This window comes from Coffea eugenioides, chromosome 11 (assembly GCF_003713205.1).
Source record: "Coffea eugenioides isolate CCC68of chromosome 11, Ceug_1.0, whole genome shotgun sequence".
Taxonomy (NCBI): Eukaryota; Viridiplantae; Streptophyta; class Magnoliopsida; order Gentianales; family Rubiaceae; genus Coffea; species Coffea eugenioides.
In genome coordinates this window covers 22,597,468-22,620,358 of record NC_040045.1, presented here as the reverse complement: position 1 = coordinate 22,620,358, position 22,891 = coordinate 22,597,468, and the positions used below count along the sequence as shown (strand labels likewise).

Sequence of the window (22,891 nt, the reverse complement as noted above, 5' to 3'; positions counted from 1 at the left end):
ATCGGATGTTCCAAAGATTCAAAGGTTACAAATGAGGTTTATATGCCTTCTATTTATAAACAATACAAGATCAAACGTATATGAACTCTATTATACATGAATTTAGTATTTCAAGTCTATGAGTTGAATAGTTTTATGATGAACTAACGAACTAGGAGAAAATACATCAATGTATCAATGAACCTTGTAAGGAGATTGGATGAATATTCCAATGTATATTTTGAAGAGCTAAATGAACATTCACACTTATCACTTCATTAATTTCATAACACTTACTCTTAGATGTTCGTTACACAAAGAATATGTCTCGTTAAAACCTTACTAGAAAAAAAAATTCAATAGGAAAAAAATTCTACCGAAGGAAAAAGAGTACACTATTCTTATGTATTAATTTCTCCCCCTAATTCAAACATTATTTTAGATCTTTAAACCAATGCATTCCAATAATTTCCACAAATTTCTCAAATGTTGAAGTTCGTAACACCTTGATAAATAAATCTACCAGATTATCACTTGCTCATATTTGTTGCACTTCAATTTCATCATTTTTTTTTTTTTTTGCAAATCATGAGTTAAGAAAATTTTGGTGAAATATATTTCATCCTATCTACTTTAATATATCCTTCCTTTAATTGAGCTACTAAAGCTGTATTTTCTTCATATAATATAATTGGAGGATTTTCATTTTTCAAAGGATAACCCTCAATTCTTTCGGATATAGTGGGTCATTGATCTTGGTTAAATACATTCTCGACTATCTTCATGAATTACTATTATTTCAGTATGTTTCGAAGAAGTAACAACCATTGATTGCTTTATAGATTGTCATGGAATAACTGTATCACCACATGTAAATAGATAGCCAGCCCATTTGAGACCTTACTTTATGTGTGTCAGCTAAATACCCAACATCAGCAAAACCAAGTAATTTAGATGGCGAATTATATGAATAAAATAAGTCAAGATCAATTACTCCATCGAAATAGCGAAAAATATGTTTGATACCATTCCAATGTCGTCTTGTAGGAAAAGAACTAAAAATTTTGTTAATAAATTCACTGCAAATGATATATCCAATCTTATACAATTAGCAAGATATATTAGTGCATTAATTGTACTGAGCTATGGTACTTTAGGATCAAGTATCTCTTCATTTATCTCTCATGGTCTGAAAGAATTTTTATTGGGATCAATTGACATGAGGACCATTGGGGTAATTAATAGATGTGTTTTATGTATATAAAACCATTTCAATACCTTTTGAGTATAAGTACTATGATAATAAAAATCATCTTCCAGATGCTCAATTTATAAATTAAGACAAAATTTTATTTTTCCAAAATCCATGATCTCAAATTCTATCTTCAACTAATCAACAACTTTTGGAACTCTTCAAGAGTTCTAATCAAATTAAAATCATCAATATATACTGTAATAATTATAAAGTTTGACCCATTTTTTCTTTATAAAAATGTATGGGCATATTGGGTCATTAGTATAACTTTCTTTAATCAAGCATTCATTGAGATGGTTATACTGTATACATCTAGATTACTTGAACTCATACATTAACTTTTGCAATTTAACAGAATAAATATCTTTAGGATTTGATTTATATACTTTAGGCATGTTGAATTCTTCAGGAATTTTCATGTAATATCATTATCAAGATTCTCATATAAATACGCAGTGATTATGTCCATTAGACGCATATTTAGTCACTCACAAGATATCTAAATGTAATCACCTCCACTTCAAATGAATAGCTTTCATCATAATCAAATCCAAATCTTTGTGAAAATCCTTGGGTTACAAACATTGCTTTATATCTCATAATTTTATTTTACTCATTTCTTATATTGACAAAAAATTATGCTGCAATCCTTTTTTATGGGAACAAACATAGAAATCCTAAATCGCTTTTGCCGTATAAAAACAGAAATGTCACAATTGTATCTAGGCCATTTCTGAAACATTCCTTTTATAAGTACTTAGAAAAAAAGCTACAAAAGAACTTCAAATTGGCAAATAATGTTATACACATAGAATTTGAAATTTGCATTTAAAAATGCACTAAGAACTCGTTATAAATCCTAATATTTCAACAAAAATATAAATTTTGCTCCAGTGACAGGTGAGATTCAAGTTGCAAATCGATGTTATGCGATTAAAAGGTTGCAAAGTTGCCAATTAGTGGTTAAAATTAAAAGAAAAAGTTGAAATTAAGCTGTGAAGTCTCAAGTTAAAAGTTGCATAAATTGTGAGGTTTAATTTTGATAATCTTGCCATTTTTCAAACAGGTGGGAGGATGGACTCAGCAATATGAGGGGCTAACCTTTGTTGCAGTTAACGCTGCTGGTCATGAAGTGCCTCTACATAAGCCTAAACAAGCCCTTACAATATTCAAGGCATTCTTAGCAGGGACACCACTAGCCACATCAAAACAATTCAGTGACTATTAATATCTAATATAGCAAAGAGGAGCATTTTTCGCTAAAAATAAAGTAGATGCTGCTTGTGGTGTTGTAATTGTGTTGGATAACAATAATTATGCCGCCTCTATTTGACATGCTAATGAATAAATTTTTTTTATTTATGTATGAGCAAATGATCTAAATAGTCACTAAAGTATTTAAAATTTATTGCAATGGTGTTACTAAATTTTTTCTTTAGTCAAAATGGTCACTCAAGTGTTGAATTCGCAGATTTTTTCTATCGGACTATCAAAATCTCATGAAATCTTTGAGGGATGATCAAAATCAAAAGAAGAATATCCAGAGAGTCAAAATAGAGATATCAAAGATTTAGGGACTTTAACAATAAATAATATTTAAACAAAGGACCAATCTTACATCACAGATGCTGTAAGACTGAATCTTACAGGCACCTGTTGCAACAAGACACAATCCTATTAAAACAAAACAAAAAAAAAAAAAGATAGCTTTTTTTGTCTTCTAATTGTACAAAACTAGCAAGGGAAGCTTTCAGTGATGGACAATCTCTTAACAAATAAATGCATTAAGGTATAAGATCCATCTTTGAAAGTAAGATCAATATCCAAAAGCATATGTGTTAATTAGCCTAAACCATGCTCAACTACATGAAATACAGATTGTTAATTAGGACCAAGGATAATCATGTATATGATATATTAACTTTTATGAAAAGGATAACTCAGTAGATGTCATTCCTATGTTGTATTTTTATTGATTTTAGAAAAATTTCTAAGAAAGATACGATTTGGTGATTTCTTCGAAAGAAACATTTACTTTTGTTTCCTTGACATCCTTTTCCTCTTCCTTTAAGTCTTATCTCCTAATATGAATCTTCTAACATGAAATACCTGGTCCTTAGTCGTTCTAGAATCCATTTCGCTTTCAGAGAGGGAAAAAAAAGGCGAATGTCGTGCTCTTGGCTTGATACCTGGATTATTTTCTTTTGCATGAATGACAAAAATCCTGTCTTTTTGAGGACTATTTCCTTCATACAGTAAGCAATGGGTGGCATCTGCAATATCTGAGCTCTAAGCTTTAATCAGATAACCTTTTTTGGGAACATGGTGCACAATATCTTGGATCAATTTCTACAAAGAAAGAGGCTGTTGGTTCATCTGGATAGCAAGCTATATTACCCTACGTCTAAACTCTTGATCAGGAGAAGGAAAAAGAACCTTCAGCATAATGAGGACTCTTCTTTTGCAGGTAAAACTCAAAGGACAAAAATGTAGTGCCATATGATAAGCGTTTCTTTGAAATCACAAATACATATCAATGAATTTGAAGTATGTACTTTTGCAGTCACTTGTGGAGATACCCAGCCTCAACCCCACTTCCGCATTGCAGAAAAGCAAGCATTTAAAATTCCTGCAAGGCAATCTGCACATGCTTCAATCATCCATTTTGCTGAAAACATTGACAAGCATTAACTCAATCCTTAAGATCAAAGGATTGGTGCTCTGCGAAAAACTTTTCAACAAAGTTGCCACGATGTTTGCCAGAATAAATTTTTTTTTTAGTGAACTTTTTCCTAGTTTCCCTTCTACTGTAATAAATCTAACTTGTATGTGTTTTTCACCTTTTCATAACAGCTAAGATATCACAATGCAACCCTGAAATCTTAAGGAAGTATAAAGAATTCACCGTGTTCAGGAGGTTGAATTAGCCGAGATACTTTAGCAAGACTCCATCATTTCCTAAGACGAAACCCTGTTTGTCATTAATAAACCTGCAAATAAAACGATGTGTTGCCATTAACAAACCAGCAGATAAACAGATGCACAGTTGGAGAGAGAGAGAGAGAGAGAGAGAGAGAGAGAGAGAGAGAGAGACAGAGACAGAGAGATGGAGGGAGGGAGGGAGACAGAGAGAGAGATTGTAAGTTGCATAAAGAGGTCCATGCTTCAGATTAGGAAAGTTTTCAATGTGGATTGATCCAGATTACAAAGGCAAATAGGGGAACAATGGACTTATAGAGGTACTGAGCTTACTTTACTGAATACAGATTGGCGGCAATGTTGTCAGCTGTTTTGTCTCGAACCCATGTCTTCCCACTGTTGGTGGTCTTCAACAGAATCCCACTACCACCAGCAGCCCAGGCTTCATCCTAAAAGATCAATGAAATGATTTAGATTATAAAAATTGTACACACAGAGGACTTGAAAAGTATGGGTACATGCTGTCCACATAAATGCTCATATTTTCATCTTCTTATACAACATCAAACCAAATAAAAAGCAAAAAACTCATACTAAATATTTCACATCATAGTGGATTTTAATAAAATCAGGGCAGAAACAGTTGCCTTTAGCATATTAGTCTGTACCAAAGTTCCTCTCAGTAAACATCACCACAATTCAGATATAAAGTTAATGTGCTTGTATGTGTTGCCGATAACAGGATATACACAAAAAATCTTAGAGTGCTTGATATCCCTTTCATCAGGGAATAGCAGATAAAGTGTTCCACACCCCTAGCAGTTACTGACGTTACTTGTATGGCTCTTTACATGCAAACTGCCAACCTCAATCAACTTCTCCATTAGCCTACAAGTTGACGATAACAAATTGGATGAAATAGCTAGTGGAATTGAGCATCAGTATGAGCAAGTTGCTCGCAAAGAAGCAACACAAAGTGAAAGAATTTTATGAGAAGTTGCCATTCCAGTTTACCAAACTGAATTTGCTTCCGTTTTGCTATCTTCAAAATTATCATTTAGATCAGACAATAATATTACAGCCCATCTTTCCTTTCACTGAGCATTTCATTTGAGGCCTATGTTCTGAAGTCTGTAATTGTTGGCCACAAAACTTACCCTAAAAATAGTTCCACATCAACCACTCACCAATCAGGGTAAAAAGGAAAGCATGGTTACCTAACAAGAAGTTCTTTAAACATGAAATCCATAAAGGGGTTGACTGTCAAAAGAGAAATGAGGAGTCCTGTAAATTTGTATTTCCCAACAAGACAGAAGGATCTACAGCGACAAGAAAAGCTAGCAACAGGATCAATAAGGAGTTTGGGATAAGAAGGGGCTGTTACCTACTGCAAACTGAAGCTAAATGGTTGATGTAATTAGGATGTGCTTCTCGATGTAATAAACAAAAACAGGGCATTGGTAGATCATGCTTTGTAGAACTTTCATGATGTAAGCACTAGAGCTCTTCTTCATTCCAAATTACCTCATTGTCCAAACTGCTGAGAGTCGCTGACCACAATCAGTTGAGGTAATTTGGAATGAAGAGTCGCTCCCTCCAACACAACAGGGAGCAAATTAAAGGGTGATCCACTATTACCCTCTTTTTTTAATTGTATTTGGAATGAAGAGTCGCTCCCTCCAACACAACAGGGAGCAAATTAAAGGGTGATCCACTATTACCCTCTTTTTTTAATCGTATGGCAAAACACATTCCAATTACCATCACATTGTAAATTTCACCTTCTGCAAGAGGATATAAAACGGGTTAAAGAGGTGGAAGAGACCCAACTTATCCATGCAAGTCTTGTTCAATCTGTCTCATTAACTATTGTTCTTGCTTCACTCATTTACCATTATCCTTGCTTCATGCAAACTTCCATGAACCCATTGGCAATTCTCAAGGATATAGGAATATGAGGAAAAAGGAAGCAAAGATGAATACTATAACCAATCAACAAGGAAAACAAATCTAAACTTAAATAGAAAAACATTTTGAGAATTCTGCTTGAACAAAATAATGACAAGCTCTACCCCCTCTCAAAAGTCAACCATGGTATGAAGTACTGGAACAAAAATATCTCAAAACAGGGTGATGGTCAAAACAAGCAGTAATAGATAAGAGGATGAAGGAGGAGGAGGAGGAGGAGGAGGAGGAGGAGGAGAAGAAGAAGAAGAAGAAGAAGAAAAGGTTATCATTTCAGAGAGAGAGAGAGAGAGAGAGAAGATGTTTTCATTCCGAGTTTCACATAAATTCAACTTTACAAAATAATATAAAATAATGTATATGGATCCAAGATTTCCTCTGGAGCTGGTAACTATCAGTGACCTATAAAACTCAAGGTTTGTTCTGAATTATCAGTAACAACAGTTAGCCCAGACAAAAAATCCTCATCTACAAAGTAATGTTATTTATGATGTGTTAAGAGAATATAAGTATCCTTGTAGATAATAAATTAGTAAGGGTATTCTTGTAAATAGTTTGTTAAGTTTGTACTCCTATAAATACTAGTTGGTCACTCATAATACAGTGACTAGATGTTTTCCTTCCAAGATACCTGTTGACATGGTATTAGAGCAAAAGTCCTAGGGTTAGGGTTAAACATCTAGCAAAATCACTGTTCACGACGCACTGTTCATCGCGGCACTGTACACGCGTACTGTTCACGGCACTGTTCACGCCGTACTGTTCACGCAGTTACTGTTCATGCCGTTACTGTTCACGGCTCAAGTTTTGACCCATTCTTTCGTTTGACGTGCTATTCGCTATGGTTGAAAGGTTTGTTAATACGGTTATCACTGACCAAGTTGAATCAAGTTTTTCAGCATATGGGTCCCAGAAAACTGTTACTATATCTGAGGAAGATTATGTTAAATTCCTACAGTACCAAGCTACAAATCACGCATCTCTTCCCTCTGCTTCTTTAGCACAAAAAGGTAATGACTCATGGATTATTGATTCCGGAGCTACTGATCATATGTCAGGTACCTCTAAAATTTTTTCTAATTTTCAAGAGTCTACTTCCTTTCCTCATGTTACTTTAGCTGATGGATCTACCACTAAAGTTAAAGGACTAGGCACTGTAGAAATTAATCCATCACTTCCACTGTCTTCTGTTCTTTACGTACCCAATTTGCCCTTTAATTTAATGTCTGTTAGTAAGCTCACTAAATTTCTACAGTGCACAGTTACTTTTTCTCCTGATTCTGTTGTCATTCAGGATTTGAAGACAAAGAGGACGATTGGTGGAGGGCATGAGCATAATGGTCTTTACTTTCTCAACTTCAATGGTCCGATAGCATGTCCTGCTACTGTTTCTCCTCTTGAAATTCACTGTCGTTTAGGTCATCCGTCTTTACAAAATTTGAAAAAGTTTGTTCCTACTTTGAGTCAATTATCTTCGTTTGAATGTGAGTCTTGTCAGCTAGGAAAGCATCATCGTGTTTCTTTTGCTCCTAGAGTCAATAAACGGGTTTCTAAACCATTTTTGTTAGTTCATTCTGATGTTTGGGGTCCTAGTCGAGTCACTTCAAAGTTAGGTTTTAAATATTTTGTAGTTTTTGTTGATGATTTTTCCAGAGTTACATGGCTTTATTTAATGAAAGATCGTTCAGAATTATATTCCATTTTTTGTGCATTTGTTACAGAAATAAAGAATCAATTTGGTGTGTCTGTACGTATACTTCGCAGTGATAATGCGAAAGAATATTTTTCCACTCCTTTTAATACCTTTATGACTAAGTCTGGTATTATTCATCAGTCCTCTTGTCCTCACACTCCACAACAGAATGGAGTTGCTGAAAGAAAAATTGGACATTTAATCGAAATTGCTCGAACATTGTTGTTGCACACGAATGTGCCCAAACAATTTTGGAGTGATGCAGTTCTAACTGCATGTTATTTAATTAATCGCATGCCATCTAATATTCTTGGAGGTCAATTACCTCACTCCATTCTTTTTCCTTATGAACCTGTGTTTAAATTGCCTCCTCGTATTTTTGGATGTGTGTGCTTTGTTCATCAGTTTGCTCCCGGGGTGGATAAATTAGATTCTCGTGCTATTAAGTATATTTTCTTAGGATACGCACGAGCGCAAAAAGGTTATAGTTGTTACAGTCCAGTTTTAAATCGATTTTTTACTTGTGCTGATGTTACTTTCTTTGAATCCACTCCATATTTTATCAAACAAAGTATGTCTTGTGAGTTAGACCAGTGTCCCTCTTTTTCCTCTCCTGTTTTACCAGCCCCTTCCCCTTTATTACCTGAGTTATCTAGTCCCCCAGATTCCATAGCTCGATTATCTCGTCCTCATCTTCAAGTTTACTCTCGTCGTTCCATGGTTGAGAAAGTTCCTGATATGCCACGCACTTCACCAATTAACTCTCAATCTTCAAATCCAGGTATGATGCCCTCTTCTGAGTTAGATCTTCCTATTGCTTTACGCAAAGGTAAGAGATATTGTACTTCCCATCCTATTTCTAATTTTGTTTCTTATTCTCGTCTCTCTATGTCATATTCTTCTTTTGTTGCTTCCCTTGATTCTATTTCCATTCCTAAGTCTATTACCTATGCTCTTAATCATCCTGATTGGAGATTAGCTATGCAAGAAGAGATGTCTGCTTTGGAACAAAATGGTACTTGGGATCTTGTCCCTCGTCCTTCAGGTAAGCCTGTTGTTGGTTGTAAATGGGTGTACACTATAAAAGTGCAGCCTAATGGTTCTATTGATAGAATGAAGGCTCGTCTGGTAGCTAGAGGATTTACTCAGGTGTATGGAGTAGACTACTTAGAAACATTTTCTCCTGTTGCAAAGATTACCTCTGTTCGTCTTCTTATCTCTTTGGCAGCAACTTATAATTGGCCATTGCATCAATTGGATGTGAAAAATGCATTTCTGCATGGCGATTTGGAAGAAGAGGTATATATGGAACAACCTCCTGGATTTGTTGTTCAGGGGGAGAATTCGCAGTTGGTTTGTCGTTTGAAAAAATCCTTATATGGATTGAAACAGTCTCTGAGGGCTTGGTTTGGCCGGTTTAGTAGTGTTGTCATGGAGTTCGGTCTGACAAGATGTGGAGTAGATCACTCTGTATTTTATCGGCATTCTAATGCTGATAAAATTTTATTAGTTGTTTATGTGGATGACATTGTGATTATAGGTGATGATGCTGTGGGGATCCAGAAACTTAAATCCAATCTGCAGGCAAACTTTCAGACAAAAGATTTAGGTCATCTACAGTATTTTCTGGATATTGAGGTAGCTCGGTCTAAATATGGGATTTGTTTATGTCAAAGAAAAAATGTACTCGATATGTTGAGTGAAGTTGGGATGTTAGGTTGCCGACCTGTGGATACTCCTATAGATCCCAATGTGAAATTAGCAGGAGATCAAGGTGCATTACTTGATGATCCTAAGCAATATCGAAGACTTGTGGGTAAATTAAATTATCTCACTGTAACGAGACCTGACATTTCGTTTGCAGTGAGTGTTGTGAGTCAATTTCTTGATACCCCTCGTACTAGTCATTGGGATGCTGTTATACGGATTCTCAGGTATCTTAAGAGTGCTCCTGGAAAAGGGTTGCTATATCAAAATCATGGACACACTGATATTGAAGGATATAGTGATGCAGATTGGGCTGGTTCTGCCTCAGATCGAAGATCGACTACAGGATATTGTGTGTTTGTTGGTGGTAATTTAGTGTCGTGGAAGAGTAAGAAGCAAACAGTTGTATCCAGATCAAGTGCAGAATCTGAATACCGCGCTATGGCTCACACTGTGTGTGAGTTGGTTTGGTTGAAGAGCATGTTACTGGAACTTGGGTTTGAGCATAAACAGCCTATGAATTTAGTGTGTGATAATCAAGCGGCTGTTCATATTGCGTCTAATCCAGTGTTTCATGAAAGGACAAAACATATTGAAGTTGATTGTCATTTCATTCGAGAGAAATTGCTTGACGGGGTCATCAAGACATCTCATGTACCGTCTGTAGATCAATTGGCTGATATGTTTACCAAGAGTTTAGGGGGTTCTAGGGTGAAATACATTTGTAACAAGTTGGGTGCTTATGATATATATGCTCCAACTTGAGGGGGAGTGTTAAGAGAATATAAGTATCCTTGTAGATAATAAATTAGTAAGGGTATTCTTGTAAATAGTTTGTTAAATTTGTACTCCTATAAATACTAGTTGGTCACTCATAATACAGTGACTAGATGTTTTCCTTCCAAGATACCTGTTGACATGATGAAAATCATTTATAATCACAAAAGAAGATAGAATTACTTTTAGTGCTGAATTTTATATTTCTTTTTCTTCAGTATCTTATTTCCTTAATCACAATGTTGATTTTCCTTTAATTCTTCCAAGTAGAGCTTATACCTGGAGAATCACCAAGAAAAATAAGGCAACTAGGCAGGCTTTGGTCAATCATGAAGCATACATACGAAGGTTCTAATTGCATCCTGGGTTGTCATACAAACAATTAACTGCTATTCACCATAATATCTTGATGACTGCTGTCTAAAGTAAGTAGCCTCACATAAACCAGCATTATATCCACGCAAATTTTTGTATTTCACTTAAGAGCTGCAAAACATGATACATATTTTTAATTGTTAAGTAGACTGTACAGCCCCTTATCTCACCCCTACTATGCAAAGACCATTTGCATCCTTAGCATATGAAACCCAGAACACGACATCCAATTGAAGCCGCATCAATAAAACTAGAATACTCCCTAAAGAGGTAAATGTGCAACCGTGTTGCTACATTCTATCCTGGTGATATTACCTGAGAGCGGTACCCAACATCAAGAATACCAAAACCACGACTCTGCACTGGAATTTCGTCAAACTCCTCAGTTATCTGGAAAGCATTGAGCAACTTATCTGTTCAGCAGGACAATTACTAGGAGAGCCAGAAAAAAAGAACAAGCACAAAAGTGGACCAATGTACTACAGAAGAAGTATGTCTGTTCATTTTAAGAAAGATATGGTTTAGTATCAAGATGAGGATATGCCACTAGTTAAACTACTGAATCTTAGTTCATTTGGAAATGGCTGAATTGAGAGCATTATAATGGTCCAAATCATTGTTCCTCATTGAAATTATTGAATTGGTTGTATTCTGTTTAACCTTAAGAAAAATAATTCAAGTTAGCATGTGGAAGGGTTTTCCACATTATATTGTAGGAGTTTACAGTACTAATTTGAAGAATCCATTCAACTACTTGTTTAAATGTGCATGTAGATTGTCCTTTCGAAATTGGACTTTAAACAAATAAATCATTTGTATTGTATGACAAACTCAATGAAACTGCAAAAATAGATATGCAACCTGGTGAATCAAGAATATTCAACTACTTGTTTAAATGTGCATGTAGACTGTCCTTTCGAAATTGGACTTACTTTAAACAAATAAATCATTTGTACTGTACGGCAAACCCAATGAAATTGCAAAAACAGATATGCAACCAGGTGAATCAAGAATATTGAATTTTATCAACAATTCCACAGTGCAGGGCAAGCATACAATTCTATTTAGAGTTACTTCAGTGGGGCCTAAGATTTGGGAGAACCATGAGCTCATATCCAGATACCAAAACTCTCAGCATGAAGTGGGGGGAGAGAGAGAGAGAGAGAGAGAGAGAGGAGGGGGGAGAAAGAGAGGGAATAAAGAGCTGAAACGCCACCACCATGCCATAGCATTCGTCTGTTCAAGAAAGTGTTTAGTGACAAAAAGCACTAAAGGAGTTTTGTTTTTGGTTTCTTAGACAGCAATAGGCACGCGTACAAACAAGATTGAGTTGTTCAATGCTAAGCATATTAACAGTGTAGTGTTTGGTGAAGTTTGGATAGGAGATTATTTGAAATATTTTTTTGAATAATTATTGTAGCACTTTTTTTGATGTGATGTATGTGAGATAAAAAGATGATTGGGAAGATAAAAAAGTGTGTTTGTGATGCAAGCAAATAATTTTTGGCCAAATAATTGCCATCCAATATAATGTTCCTTTCAGCTGCTTTTGGATAAAAGGATGACTCCCCCTCACAAGTATCAAGCAAGGAAGTCCAGAAAATCAACAAGAAAAACACAACTTAAAATGGGAAAGAGAATCTAAAGCAGTAAAAGACTCATCATTACTGCCAACCAACTCCCAAAAGAAATTTCAGTTCAAAGAATCTGACAAACATGCTTGACAGTGAGGTTTACAAAGAACTTGGTTTTTTTTTTTTTCCCTCTTCCTTCTTTTGGTATGAGTCTGTGTATGGTCCATGAAGGGTCATATATTTGCAGCACGGAGCTATTCACACTTGAGGGTGCGCATTTGCAAAATTGCATAATAACCTTGATATAAAATAATATTTTCAGTTTTGCACCTTATTTAATCCACCTCAATTTTATAGAATTTCTTTCCTATACTACATTGCACCCCTTTAAATTTTAAATAGTTCATTCTTTGTCTATATTTCCTTTTAAATTACATAGCATTGTCTCCTTCCAAAAGAAATATTTGTAATAAATAATTTCTACAAAAGTATTGGATCTATTTTAGATCAAATGTAAACGTCACTTCTTGGAGGAAAAAAAAGATTCAACCATTTTAATTTAAACAATATAGTCATCACAATAATTAACGCCTAAGGCAATATAATATTATACTTGTATTGACAATAAGTTTTTAACTCGACTAAAAAGCATTTTCCGGTACATGAGGAGCTAACGAGTTATGACAAGGTACAAATGCATTCATAAGAATTAAATTTAGGTGGGAGGGGGGCGGGCAGGAGGGAGTGTGAGTGAGAGGTCCCAGGTTCGAGCCCTCCCACTTGCTCTATTAAAAAAAATTAAATTTAGGTGGAGGATAAGACTAAGTTTAACAATGACTTGTCACTAGAAGAGTTCTTTCGTCAAGCATCAAGAAATCCTAGAATAGTATACGGTTTTTGAAGCCTTTGTATTCAAGTACAGTTTCATGGAAGACCACAAGCTCATAGGCATTAATATGTGCTGATATCTTAACTTGGTTCTTTGGTAAATGATTGATCAACATTAAATCTATTAATCTTGCATCCCACGTATAGAAAAGAACATAAATATGAACATGTATCGTATCAGATGGGTGCAAAGAAGATAACCTCATATGTGCTTACCCCTGTACCCTTGCTGAGATAAAGTCCCCCACCACGGACCAGAAGCCATAGTCCACCATCTGCTCTCCAACCCATGCTTTGTATTCTTCTGGCAATATTCCTGTTATGTGGCTGCCAATATGGCTGGAGCATCACATAGATATGAGAAACATCTGAGAAAGTATTCTTAGAGTCACGTCTTAGTTAAAAATTGATTCTTCAATGCAAAAGGAAAAGCGTAAGAAAACATAGATAAGAGCCAGAAAGCAAAAGGATGAACCTGTCATAATTTGAAAATTGATGCCAAGAAAGAAAGAAAAGTTGATATTACCTGCCCTGGTTGCCAAGTCAAGTAGAAGTTGCCACGGCTTGAAACAGCAACATAATTTCCTTCTGGGGAGCGATTCACCGTACTAAACGTGCCTGTATAGTAGCTTGCACCACTAATACCACTGGATACTGTTCTGCAATTGCAATAGGATCGGCAAACATTCTTACTTGTTGGCCTAAACAACCGATGTCACACTATATTCACAATGATCAGATCGAAAATACTAATTCTGGAAAACAACATAAAATGTCCTGCCCTACTTCATAACATTTTTAATCTGCATTCCCTCAGTGAAATTGAGAGCATTCTTTGCCTCCTTCACAGCACCTTAGGTACAGCATAGCATTCTAGTCAAAGAGACAATAATAATAATAATACTAATAATAATAATAATAAAATGCAAACCTTCTGACTGTTGTTCATAAGAAACCTTTAATCAAACAATAAATAGTTCTCTGAACATGAGATGGTTATATAAGGGCCCAAGAGCGCAAGATCTAAAGGCTTATGTATTGTCCCTTAAGAATCAACAATTAAGAACATAAAAAAGTCCTTTAGAATTAAAATTTGCCCCTACAGATCATGGAAGATTTTGCATTGAAAACCAAAGTTTAGAAATGTGCACATGCATTATCTATTGCATCCCAACGGGAAAACAGTATCTGATTTGACATTACAATAGGCCTTTAGTTAACTCCCAATGGAAATTTATAATCTGCATTACATGCTATCTAAGAAATGCAGTTCAAAAGTATGCTTTTACTTTTCTACCTAGTATATAAATGAGGTCAGTTAGGTAAATGATTATTTCAAGCCATATGAGTAGAAAATTTTTGACACTTTTCAATGTGTAAATATGGATTGAGACAAGTGAATGTTTTCTGAAGATCTTTAACAGTTAGGCTTGAAATAACAAGCATTTTATGTCAGGCTGGAAAATTAGATATTTCTGCAAGGTTATTGGTTTCATGTAAATATGGAAGTTGTATTTGGCAGTTAATTTAAGTAATGCAGAATGAAGTTATACTGTTCTACAAATTATGAGATTTGTCTAATGCATTAATTGCCTATTCATTGTAAATATGGATTGAGACAAGTGAATGTTTTCTGAAGATCTTTAACACTTAGGCTTGAAATAACAAGCATTTTATGTCAGGCTGGAAAATTAGATATTTCTGCAAGGTTATTGGTTTCATGTAAATATGGAAGTTGTATTTGGCAGTTAATTTAAGTAATGCAGAATGAAGTTATACTGTTCTACAAATTATGAGATTTGTCTAATGCATTAATTGCCTATTCATTGTATCATGCAACTTGGCTTGGAAAAATGGGATTCAATAAATACGCACATGCTTAAACAATAAAATACTACTCAGCAATATGCCAAAAATAGGGTAAAGGAAGAGAAGAATCCCAATATAAACCAAAATAAAAATATAGCTTCACGAGATTTTGAAGAGGGAGGATACAAGGTCCAGGACAGCACTCAAGCCAAAGAGATAATTTTCATATGAAAATATAATAAGGTAGTCATAGAATATGGTTACACCAGCAAAAATGCAAAGAAGTAGCCGACGTGATGATGTAGGTTGCTAACAGTACTCAAACATAAGACCCACTCACCTTATCATCAAAGACACTAGAGACAAATTTTAAAAAAAAATCTTGCTCACCTATTAAGAGTAGCTGAAACAGTCTCCTGTACAGCAGCACGCCAATTGTACCCTCCGTTTGATGTTACATAGATTGCACCTTCGTCAGTTACCATTTCTGCACTCTTTTCTCCTGTTGCTTTTATGTATACCTGCCATATTTAACATACTGTTGATGGCAATCCCTCAAGACTCTAGTAGTGTAAGAAAATGCAAACTCTTGTCAATAGTATACCGATGATATTGGACTTTAATGTGCAAATGACGATGAGTTTACTTCTACCATTTAATTGTCTTCATAAATCAAGTGGATGAGAACACAAAATAACCAAATTTAATTATGTGCAAGAATAGCATAATACAAAGTTTAATGGTGGAGTCCATACAACTGTCATCCTAAAGTTTTCAAAAACTGACATTCATCAGCCAAATGGAAAATGATATCATCCTAAGCCAATTTTCAGGCAGCTATTTGGTCCATAGATTTGTTCTTGTCAGGCATTTCATTGATAGTTCAGCAACGAGATTCCTTTCCCAGCCGAATAACATCACCATAAACAGCCATTTCTATTATGTCCAGCTCATTGTCACCAAAACTGATGTCACAAGAGTATCCTTTTAGCTGATTTTTTTTAAGATCTTGCTTATCTGATTTGAATCTGTTCACTCGAGTTTGAAGGATTTGACAATTCTCTACTACAGATTGACCGCCTTTTGAAAAGGGCAGTATGTGGTCAAATTCAAAACAAAGACAGCCCTGACAACCATGGAAGCGCTTCAAAACTATGTTGCCAGCAGCATCTTTGCGCCATCTCTGAGGATGCCGTCCTGGGACGGTCTCTGCATTATCCCAGCACAATTGTTTTGCTTTTGAGTCAAAGAACCTTGGCCTTTCCTCTTCTCTGATAGTTCGAGTTCCACTACCTCGAAGATGCTGAGTATACAGGATCAGTCAACTTTATCATAAAGAGAAGGGACAGAATAACAAATCTAGGAAAGGGCATCTGACTTAAGGGTGAAAGCAGACCCTTTTAGAATATATTTAAACATGAGAGATTTAAACTACGCTAGCATGCAGTTTCAAATAACTGTTGATAGTTAGCATTTGAGCAATAATACCATTTCATATACCTGGGAAACGAAGCTGGTATACCTTAAGATGTGATGCAACGTATATAAGGCATTCCCTGTAAGGATAAATCTTCTGGCCTTACAAATCCTTTAGATGAGTTGTATAGTGACGTCTAGTTTTGTTTTTGTTAGATTACCAAAATTATATCTGTTCTAAGATTCTAATGGAAAGGTTTATCCTAGTAATTTGTCTTAGTACTTGAAGATACTTCATTCTTTTGTTGGGTTGTTCTCGAAGTATCATTGTTCATTAAAGTTTGCTTAATCTCCAGGTCAACTTAGTGCCCAAGCAATCTTCATACTACATGTACTAGTTCTAATGTTGTAATGGGTTTGTCAGACACATTTATCCCACATCAGGATAATAGCATTTTATGGGTTAAAAGTGTTATGCTAAGTATCCATGCAGAAGTGGGGACATCCATTTGGCAAGTGAGGCAAAAGCCTGAGGTGCTTGGATCTGGTAATATGAATTACACCAGAGGGCTATTCAAGCAACTCGTGGGATCTCTAATAGAGTGGACTAGTTTGGTGTCAGAAATGAGGAAGTTGCTTCTTTAACCAGGTATGATGTGCAGAACCATTTCTCCACATCAAAACAGAAGAATTATTGACATAGCCAACGATATCCATTTCAACGGGAAAGAGTAAACAGTGAATTAGACTTCAGCTAAAATCAGCATCTATGGTTGGACTAGCAGGCTTCTTGTGCTCAGGGATAGGGCAAAGTTTATCCTTTGGTCAAAAGCTTAAGACAGCAAGAAAATATTTGATCATATGCTTGTGTATGTATCCCACGCATAATGACTACAACCCGTCTTCCGGTAGTGAATCAAATGTATTTCTATGTGAGATTCCAATAACGTCCTAGCTTCTACCATAATATCTTGCCTTGAGGTCAGCTCTTTTATTACTTAATCTGCAATAATTTTCTCAAGCTCAGTAATAGATTCTCACAATTTATCCCACCAAAGGAACATGTTTACAGTTGGCTTGTGTACATCATCCTGCTTCAGTAATTAGACGACAGCTGATTATTGTTTTCTAGGTACTACATCAACTTCCTTCATCCGAGAAAGATTAAATGTTTACTCCCAGTCAAAAATTCTATTAAAAAAGTAACCAGGTTTACATAGCCCATGTGCACAAAACCAACCTCACCTAAAAAATTTAGACGTAAGTTGACTAAATTACTGAACTTATCAAAGATCCATGGAAGCAACTATATATCCACCTACTATTGATTAATCACCTACTTATCAAAGATCCATGTTAACCTTGTCAGAGTTTCGATAATCTGTATTCCAACTCTCATAAGTATAACTTCACTGGCATGCTTTTAATTCATCGAAGGCAATCTAACAAGTGCAACTTAGAGGATGATGGTCAAAATGCTAAAATTATTTAACTAAAAGCCACCAAGACCATTTCACATTTCAAATACTTGTGAGAAGCCTGAGCCCTATCAAGTTTTCGTTTAGTATTTCAAACAACATCAACCCAAAACATTATTCTTATTCATGTTCTGTGGGTTCAGTTCAACAATTTATATGGCATATAGTAAAAGGAGTATGTGGTGCAAGAACTACTATTTGATCTAACAAAATTGCCAGCACGAAATCATTTGCAAAAGAGAGGTATTGGGTCATAAACATTCAACAGTGGCATTCCTTTGATTAACTAGATAGTTTTACCTTCACTAGCTGCCTCAAGTTTGAACAGAAATTTAACAGATTCCCAAACTTTAAGATAGCAGGGGAGATTTGGACTATCAAATATTTCAGGGTCCTTCAACTTATCTCCTCTTGCCTGTAAGACATACAACTATGCACACCACTGATAAACCTTTCTAATTCTTGAATATGTGCTTCCTCCTGGTGTTCAATATCGGAAGAAATAGCATTATTTCCCTTCATTTTAAGTACTCATTCCACCCATTGATAGTGTCATACTTCTCATATAAATTTAAATCTTTTTCCAACTCTTGTCCCTTGTCTTTGTAGAGGGTAAAGTTTGAAGAATTTGAACAACTATCACTGTCAACATAATACTGTTAAAAAAAGTTGGATTCCTGAAAACTGATAAATTATCTTGGACTGAGGGACTAACTTTATTGTCTATGATTTATTAGAGTTCCCTAATAAGTTTGGTCATGTTTGTAATTGGTTCTTAATCATTATGCAGCTCAGTGTCCAGCTAATAGCCTTTGTTCTTTGTATCACTTCCTCAATAAATAAGAGGCCTGAAAGAAAAACTATGGATCAACCATCTCTAGTACTTATTCTTTAGATATTTTGAGGACTAAAAAGATTTTCTCTTTGTCTTATGAGAATCCAGTGACTATAAGATAAGACGATAATAATTTAGGACTACTGACTAGCTTATCAACAAATCCTAATTTACACAAAAAACACATATGGCTCTTCAGCCTGTCAATGGTCCAAAATTTTCCAAACTTAATGATAAAAATCAAATATTCTGATAGAGAAATAGTTGGGCACTTCACCTTGAGCAAATTCTAAAGAAATTTACAAAGTTTATAGCAACCACCATTAGAAGGAAAAAATCTAACAGAGTGCTAATATTTGGAAATCCTTAATCCAATGTAAGAGTTCCATGGGTTTTGAATGCATAAAGGTCAATAATAGATCTTAAGATGATGAGGGACATTTGAGCAGAGGCTTCCATACTTACAATATCGCCAGGTAGTTGAGAACTCAATGGAATTCTTTTCCAGTTTTCTCCAGCATCTGAAGTGTACAACAGGATAGCTGGTTTTCCAACAATCCAACCTTCGTTGCCTTTGAAGCTGATGGAGTTAAATCTGTAGTTGAAATCCTCCTCCTCAGCAGAGGGTATGGAACGTGGTGCCCATGTGTTTCCTCCATCTTTTGTCTCCAAAATAGTTTGTCTAGTCCCCAGTAGGAAACCTATCAAATCCATTCCCCACCAAAATTTATTCACTTGATACAAATACACAGAACAGAAGAAAATAGCAAAACATCATAATTTACATTTTGGGAAACAAAAACACTTTCTGCTTTCTGTTGCTCTTTTTAACCTATTTAGTTTGGATTCCTTTGGTTTCAGTCAGTCACCACCTACAGGACATCAGTTAGTTTAGCTGAGCATACCTGCACAAAAGCAGCAACAGTGTTTGACAGAATATGGAATGGAGATAGGGCTAAGAAAGGGAGGAATTTACACTCCATCAGCAAAATTAGGAGGAAGAAGGGATATGGTTCCCCATTAAGGTTTTCTATCTATGACTTGGGAGATGCTTGCTATATCAAGATTTGGCATTCTAGGTTGAAAGATTAGGTAAAAAACAGGATTGTGGTTGTCCACTCTTCCAATCCTGATGTCTTCAATTCTTTTAAACTAAAGAGTGGAGTTTTGCACTTCAGTCAAGAGGAACAAGTCCTCAGATAGGTTCTTGTAAAGTCAGTACTTGGACTGAAGTTCTGGTATTCTGAAATCATGTAAACTGGCTCAAATGTATGCCGTGCATGAGAGCAGATGCAAGAGCTTGAAAAGGAAGCCAGATGCTAATTCTCATCTACTCAATTGCTTTTTTCTGTGGCATTTATGTAATCACAAGAAATTTGCTTTCAAGCTCCGATAGACCAATCACAAGAGAAGTATTATCTGCTTTAGGCAAAAATTTGCTTGCTTTTGCTGATATAGTTTTCCCCTACCACCTGAATGAATCACGTATTATCTACTTTAGCAATGTTTCAGGAACATTACACCATCAATATCCCGACTTTGCACTGTAAATGTAGATATCTTTTCAAGTGTCAACAGCATATTTAAGACAAATAGTATTCCAAAGATTAAGCATAATAAGCCCCTAATCTCAAAAATTACACAAGATTACACATACCTCCACAGACGTTTCACTATATCATCTAAAATTTTAAAGAATGGCATAAATTCAAAAGAAAGTACCATATACCAGCGTCAAGAGTCATGTCATGTACAACATGTTGCACTTAAATGCCAACAAATGCACACAAGTAAACAACAAATCAGGCCACCTAATTAGTCGTGTATACAGAAGACACAAGTCATAACTAAAAGTGACGTGCTAGTATCACATATGACATGATACGTATTGTAACCAATGACTTCTCCAAGTTAAATTATCAATTATAGAGAAGCGAGTGCCATGACAAGACTCGCACAACTAAACAATCGAATGGATCCATTTCTCAGCATATCTGCAGCATATATCATTAAAATTTAGGTGCCACGTGCCCTATCATGGATCCGAGCTTCAACGATTATTAATGCCAATTGCTCCATACAATGTAGTGCATAGACAATAACTTGCAAAAACACAATAACCTTTGGCACATTGACAATTATGTCCCACACTCAATCCCATCCACCCAAATTCAATAAAACCTATTGTATGGAGCAATTGTTCTGGCAATGGTAAAGGCCTCCAATCCTACTTAAAAAGACATGGATAGGGAAAAGTACTAATTAATCGTGGAGAGTGTCATGTCCCAATAAATGCATACAACTAAAAAACAAAATTGGTCCCTTAGCACAGTTTTTGTATTTTAATGGAAAGATATAAGTGACAGATTTACCAAAATTCAATAACCAACTGAGGGTTCAAAAAAAAAAAACAGAGAGAGGACTAAGACTAACCGTGAGAGGGGTCATTAGGGACGAAAGCAATGTCCAAAAGAACCACACCAGGGTCGATTGGCAAGTAAACTCTCTCCCATTCCGAAAGGCCTTCTTCAGCTGCTGCAAATGCCTTATTTCCACCACCAATCAAAAAACCAGATGCTGTTACCGCTGCTGCTGCTGCTGCTGTCTCAGCAATCAACTGCCTGCGACTGGTAGAAGGACCCTTCTGCGAGGAGGATGCTGAAGCTCTGGGGACATTACAGAGCCGGTGATGAAAAGGTAGAGGAGATGGCTGCTGCTGGTAGTGTTGTGGTGAGGAAATGGAGAAGAGAGTATGCAGAGATGGCTTGTGAAGTAGCTGTAGAGTCACCATTTTTTCTCCTTCTTTTCTTGCAATCGGTTTTTCAGTCTGTCTTTTTTCTCTCTTATCCAGAAGGTAGTTTGGTACTTTGGTTAGTTAACGCCTTCGCGGGAGGTTTGAAGCGTGGCCGAAAATGAAATCGCGAATGGACGGATGGGATAAAATCAATATTCTTATGTAAAAACTTAAATATAATGTTAGGTGGCACCCTCTACATCCGGGGATGTAGCTCAGATGGTAGAGCGCTCGCTTAGCATGCGAGAGGTACGGGGATCGATACCCCGCATCTCCAACAATTTTGTTCAGAAATTTGTATTCAACTATTTGTAAGTGTCTATCTTGTCAGGCCACACGTCTTTGCAAATAGAAACAACTTAACCGTGTCTACAATTCTCATGCCTAGAAGTTTCTCACTCTCTATAGAAATTTTGTTACTAATAAATTTTTGATTGCCTCCTGAGATTCTAAAAGAACTGTATGGTTTGACAAAATAGAAATCTATATCTGTATTAATTTGAGAAGAAATTTTTAGTGTAAAGGCTTCCTAGACCTCCAACTCACCATTCTTTTCTTTTTTTTTTGTAAATTTCTGATTTATTTAAATCCACAAAATCTATTCATTCCAGTCAAAAGCATTTGATTTCAAAAATTTTTAAATACATTTCCTTTCAAATTTTTTTAATCTTCAAAGGCTTCCACAATGCAGCACACCAAACATTGCAGATCCTCCACGTTTTCTGTGGATTGGCATTTATCTTTTAATTTTACAATTTGAATTCACCACTATTTCCTTATGCATTTTGCAACAATAAAGAAATTAGCATAATTGAACATGGACTCCGAACATGATCAAATGCGGATTTCATCCTCTTATCTGGATATGTATGCATTTTTAGTTTTGATCAAACTACATATATATATTCGTTAGTTGCACTTTATTTAAACTTATTATAAATATCATCTAAGTATTGCGATATTTTTTCATATAACACAACTATATTTAAAAGGATGTATAAACAATAGTCATATACGGATATAAATAAATAAATGTGCACTTTAATGGTTATTTTTTGGAAGCCTTTTTTCAAATATTTTTTTATTGCAAATGTTTATCTAAAACAATTTCAAAATGTTTGTTCATCGAAAAACAACAAAGTCAATAAAATTTCACAAAATTTATAATCCAAATTTATTTTTTCTTCAAAACCATAATTCCAATCTTTTGATTGGTAAAAAAAAATGTTTGAAAAATGAGAAAACGAATCATGAATAGTGAAAAAATGAATCATGGGACCACATGGTTTGGAAAGGACAAACTATCACCAAGGCAAAATTTTAGCTAAAGGATGGGAAAAAGAGTGATAGAATAATCGAAGAAAAGAATGGTAGAATAGGAGATGAATAAAGCTATGAGAATGGGTGCGAAAGGAGCTATTAGCCAG

At 35.4% G+C, this 22,891-nt stretch overlaps 1 protein-coding gene and 1 non-coding gene across 6 annotated transcripts; one reads left to right on the top strand and one right to left on the bottom strand.

Moving 5' to 3' along the window:
- Positions 1 to 3,517: 3,517 nt before the first annotated feature.
- On the bottom strand, positions 3,518 to 21,530 carry LOC113751813 (photosystem II stability/assembly factor HCF136, chloroplastic). 5 transcript variants are annotated; one of them, XM_027295963.1, is made up of 9 exons: positions 21,104 to 21,530; positions 19,136 to 19,371; positions 15,332 to 15,462; positions 13,659 to 13,791; positions 13,349 to 13,471; positions 10,986 to 11,060; positions 4,487 to 4,602; positions 4,140 to 4,224; positions 3,518 to 3,902 (listed from the first exon to the last, which is right to left on the bottom strand). In XM_027295963.1, exons 1-8 carry the CDS (start codon positions 21,459 to 21,461, stop codon positions 4,158 to 4,160), a joined length of 1,239 nt encoding a protein of 412 aa, XP_027151764.1. In that variant the 5' UTR covers positions 21,462 to 21,530; the 3' UTR covers positions 3,518 to 3,902; positions 4,140 to 4,157. The 5 variants fall into 5 exon arrangements, with proteins under 5 accessions (XP_027151764.1, XP_027151763.1, XP_027151762.1 ...); XM_027295962.1 differs by having other exon boundaries at positions 3,518 to 3,875; XM_027295961.1 differs by having other exon boundaries at positions 3,518 to 3,863.
- A 138-nt stretch (positions 21,531 to 21,668) lies between these two features.
- On the top strand, positions 21,669 to 21,741 carry TRNAA-AGC. Its single transcript has one exon. It is a non-coding gene; the product is annotated as a tRNA-Ala (tRNA).
- Positions 21,742 to 22,891: the final 1,150 nt, after the last annotated feature.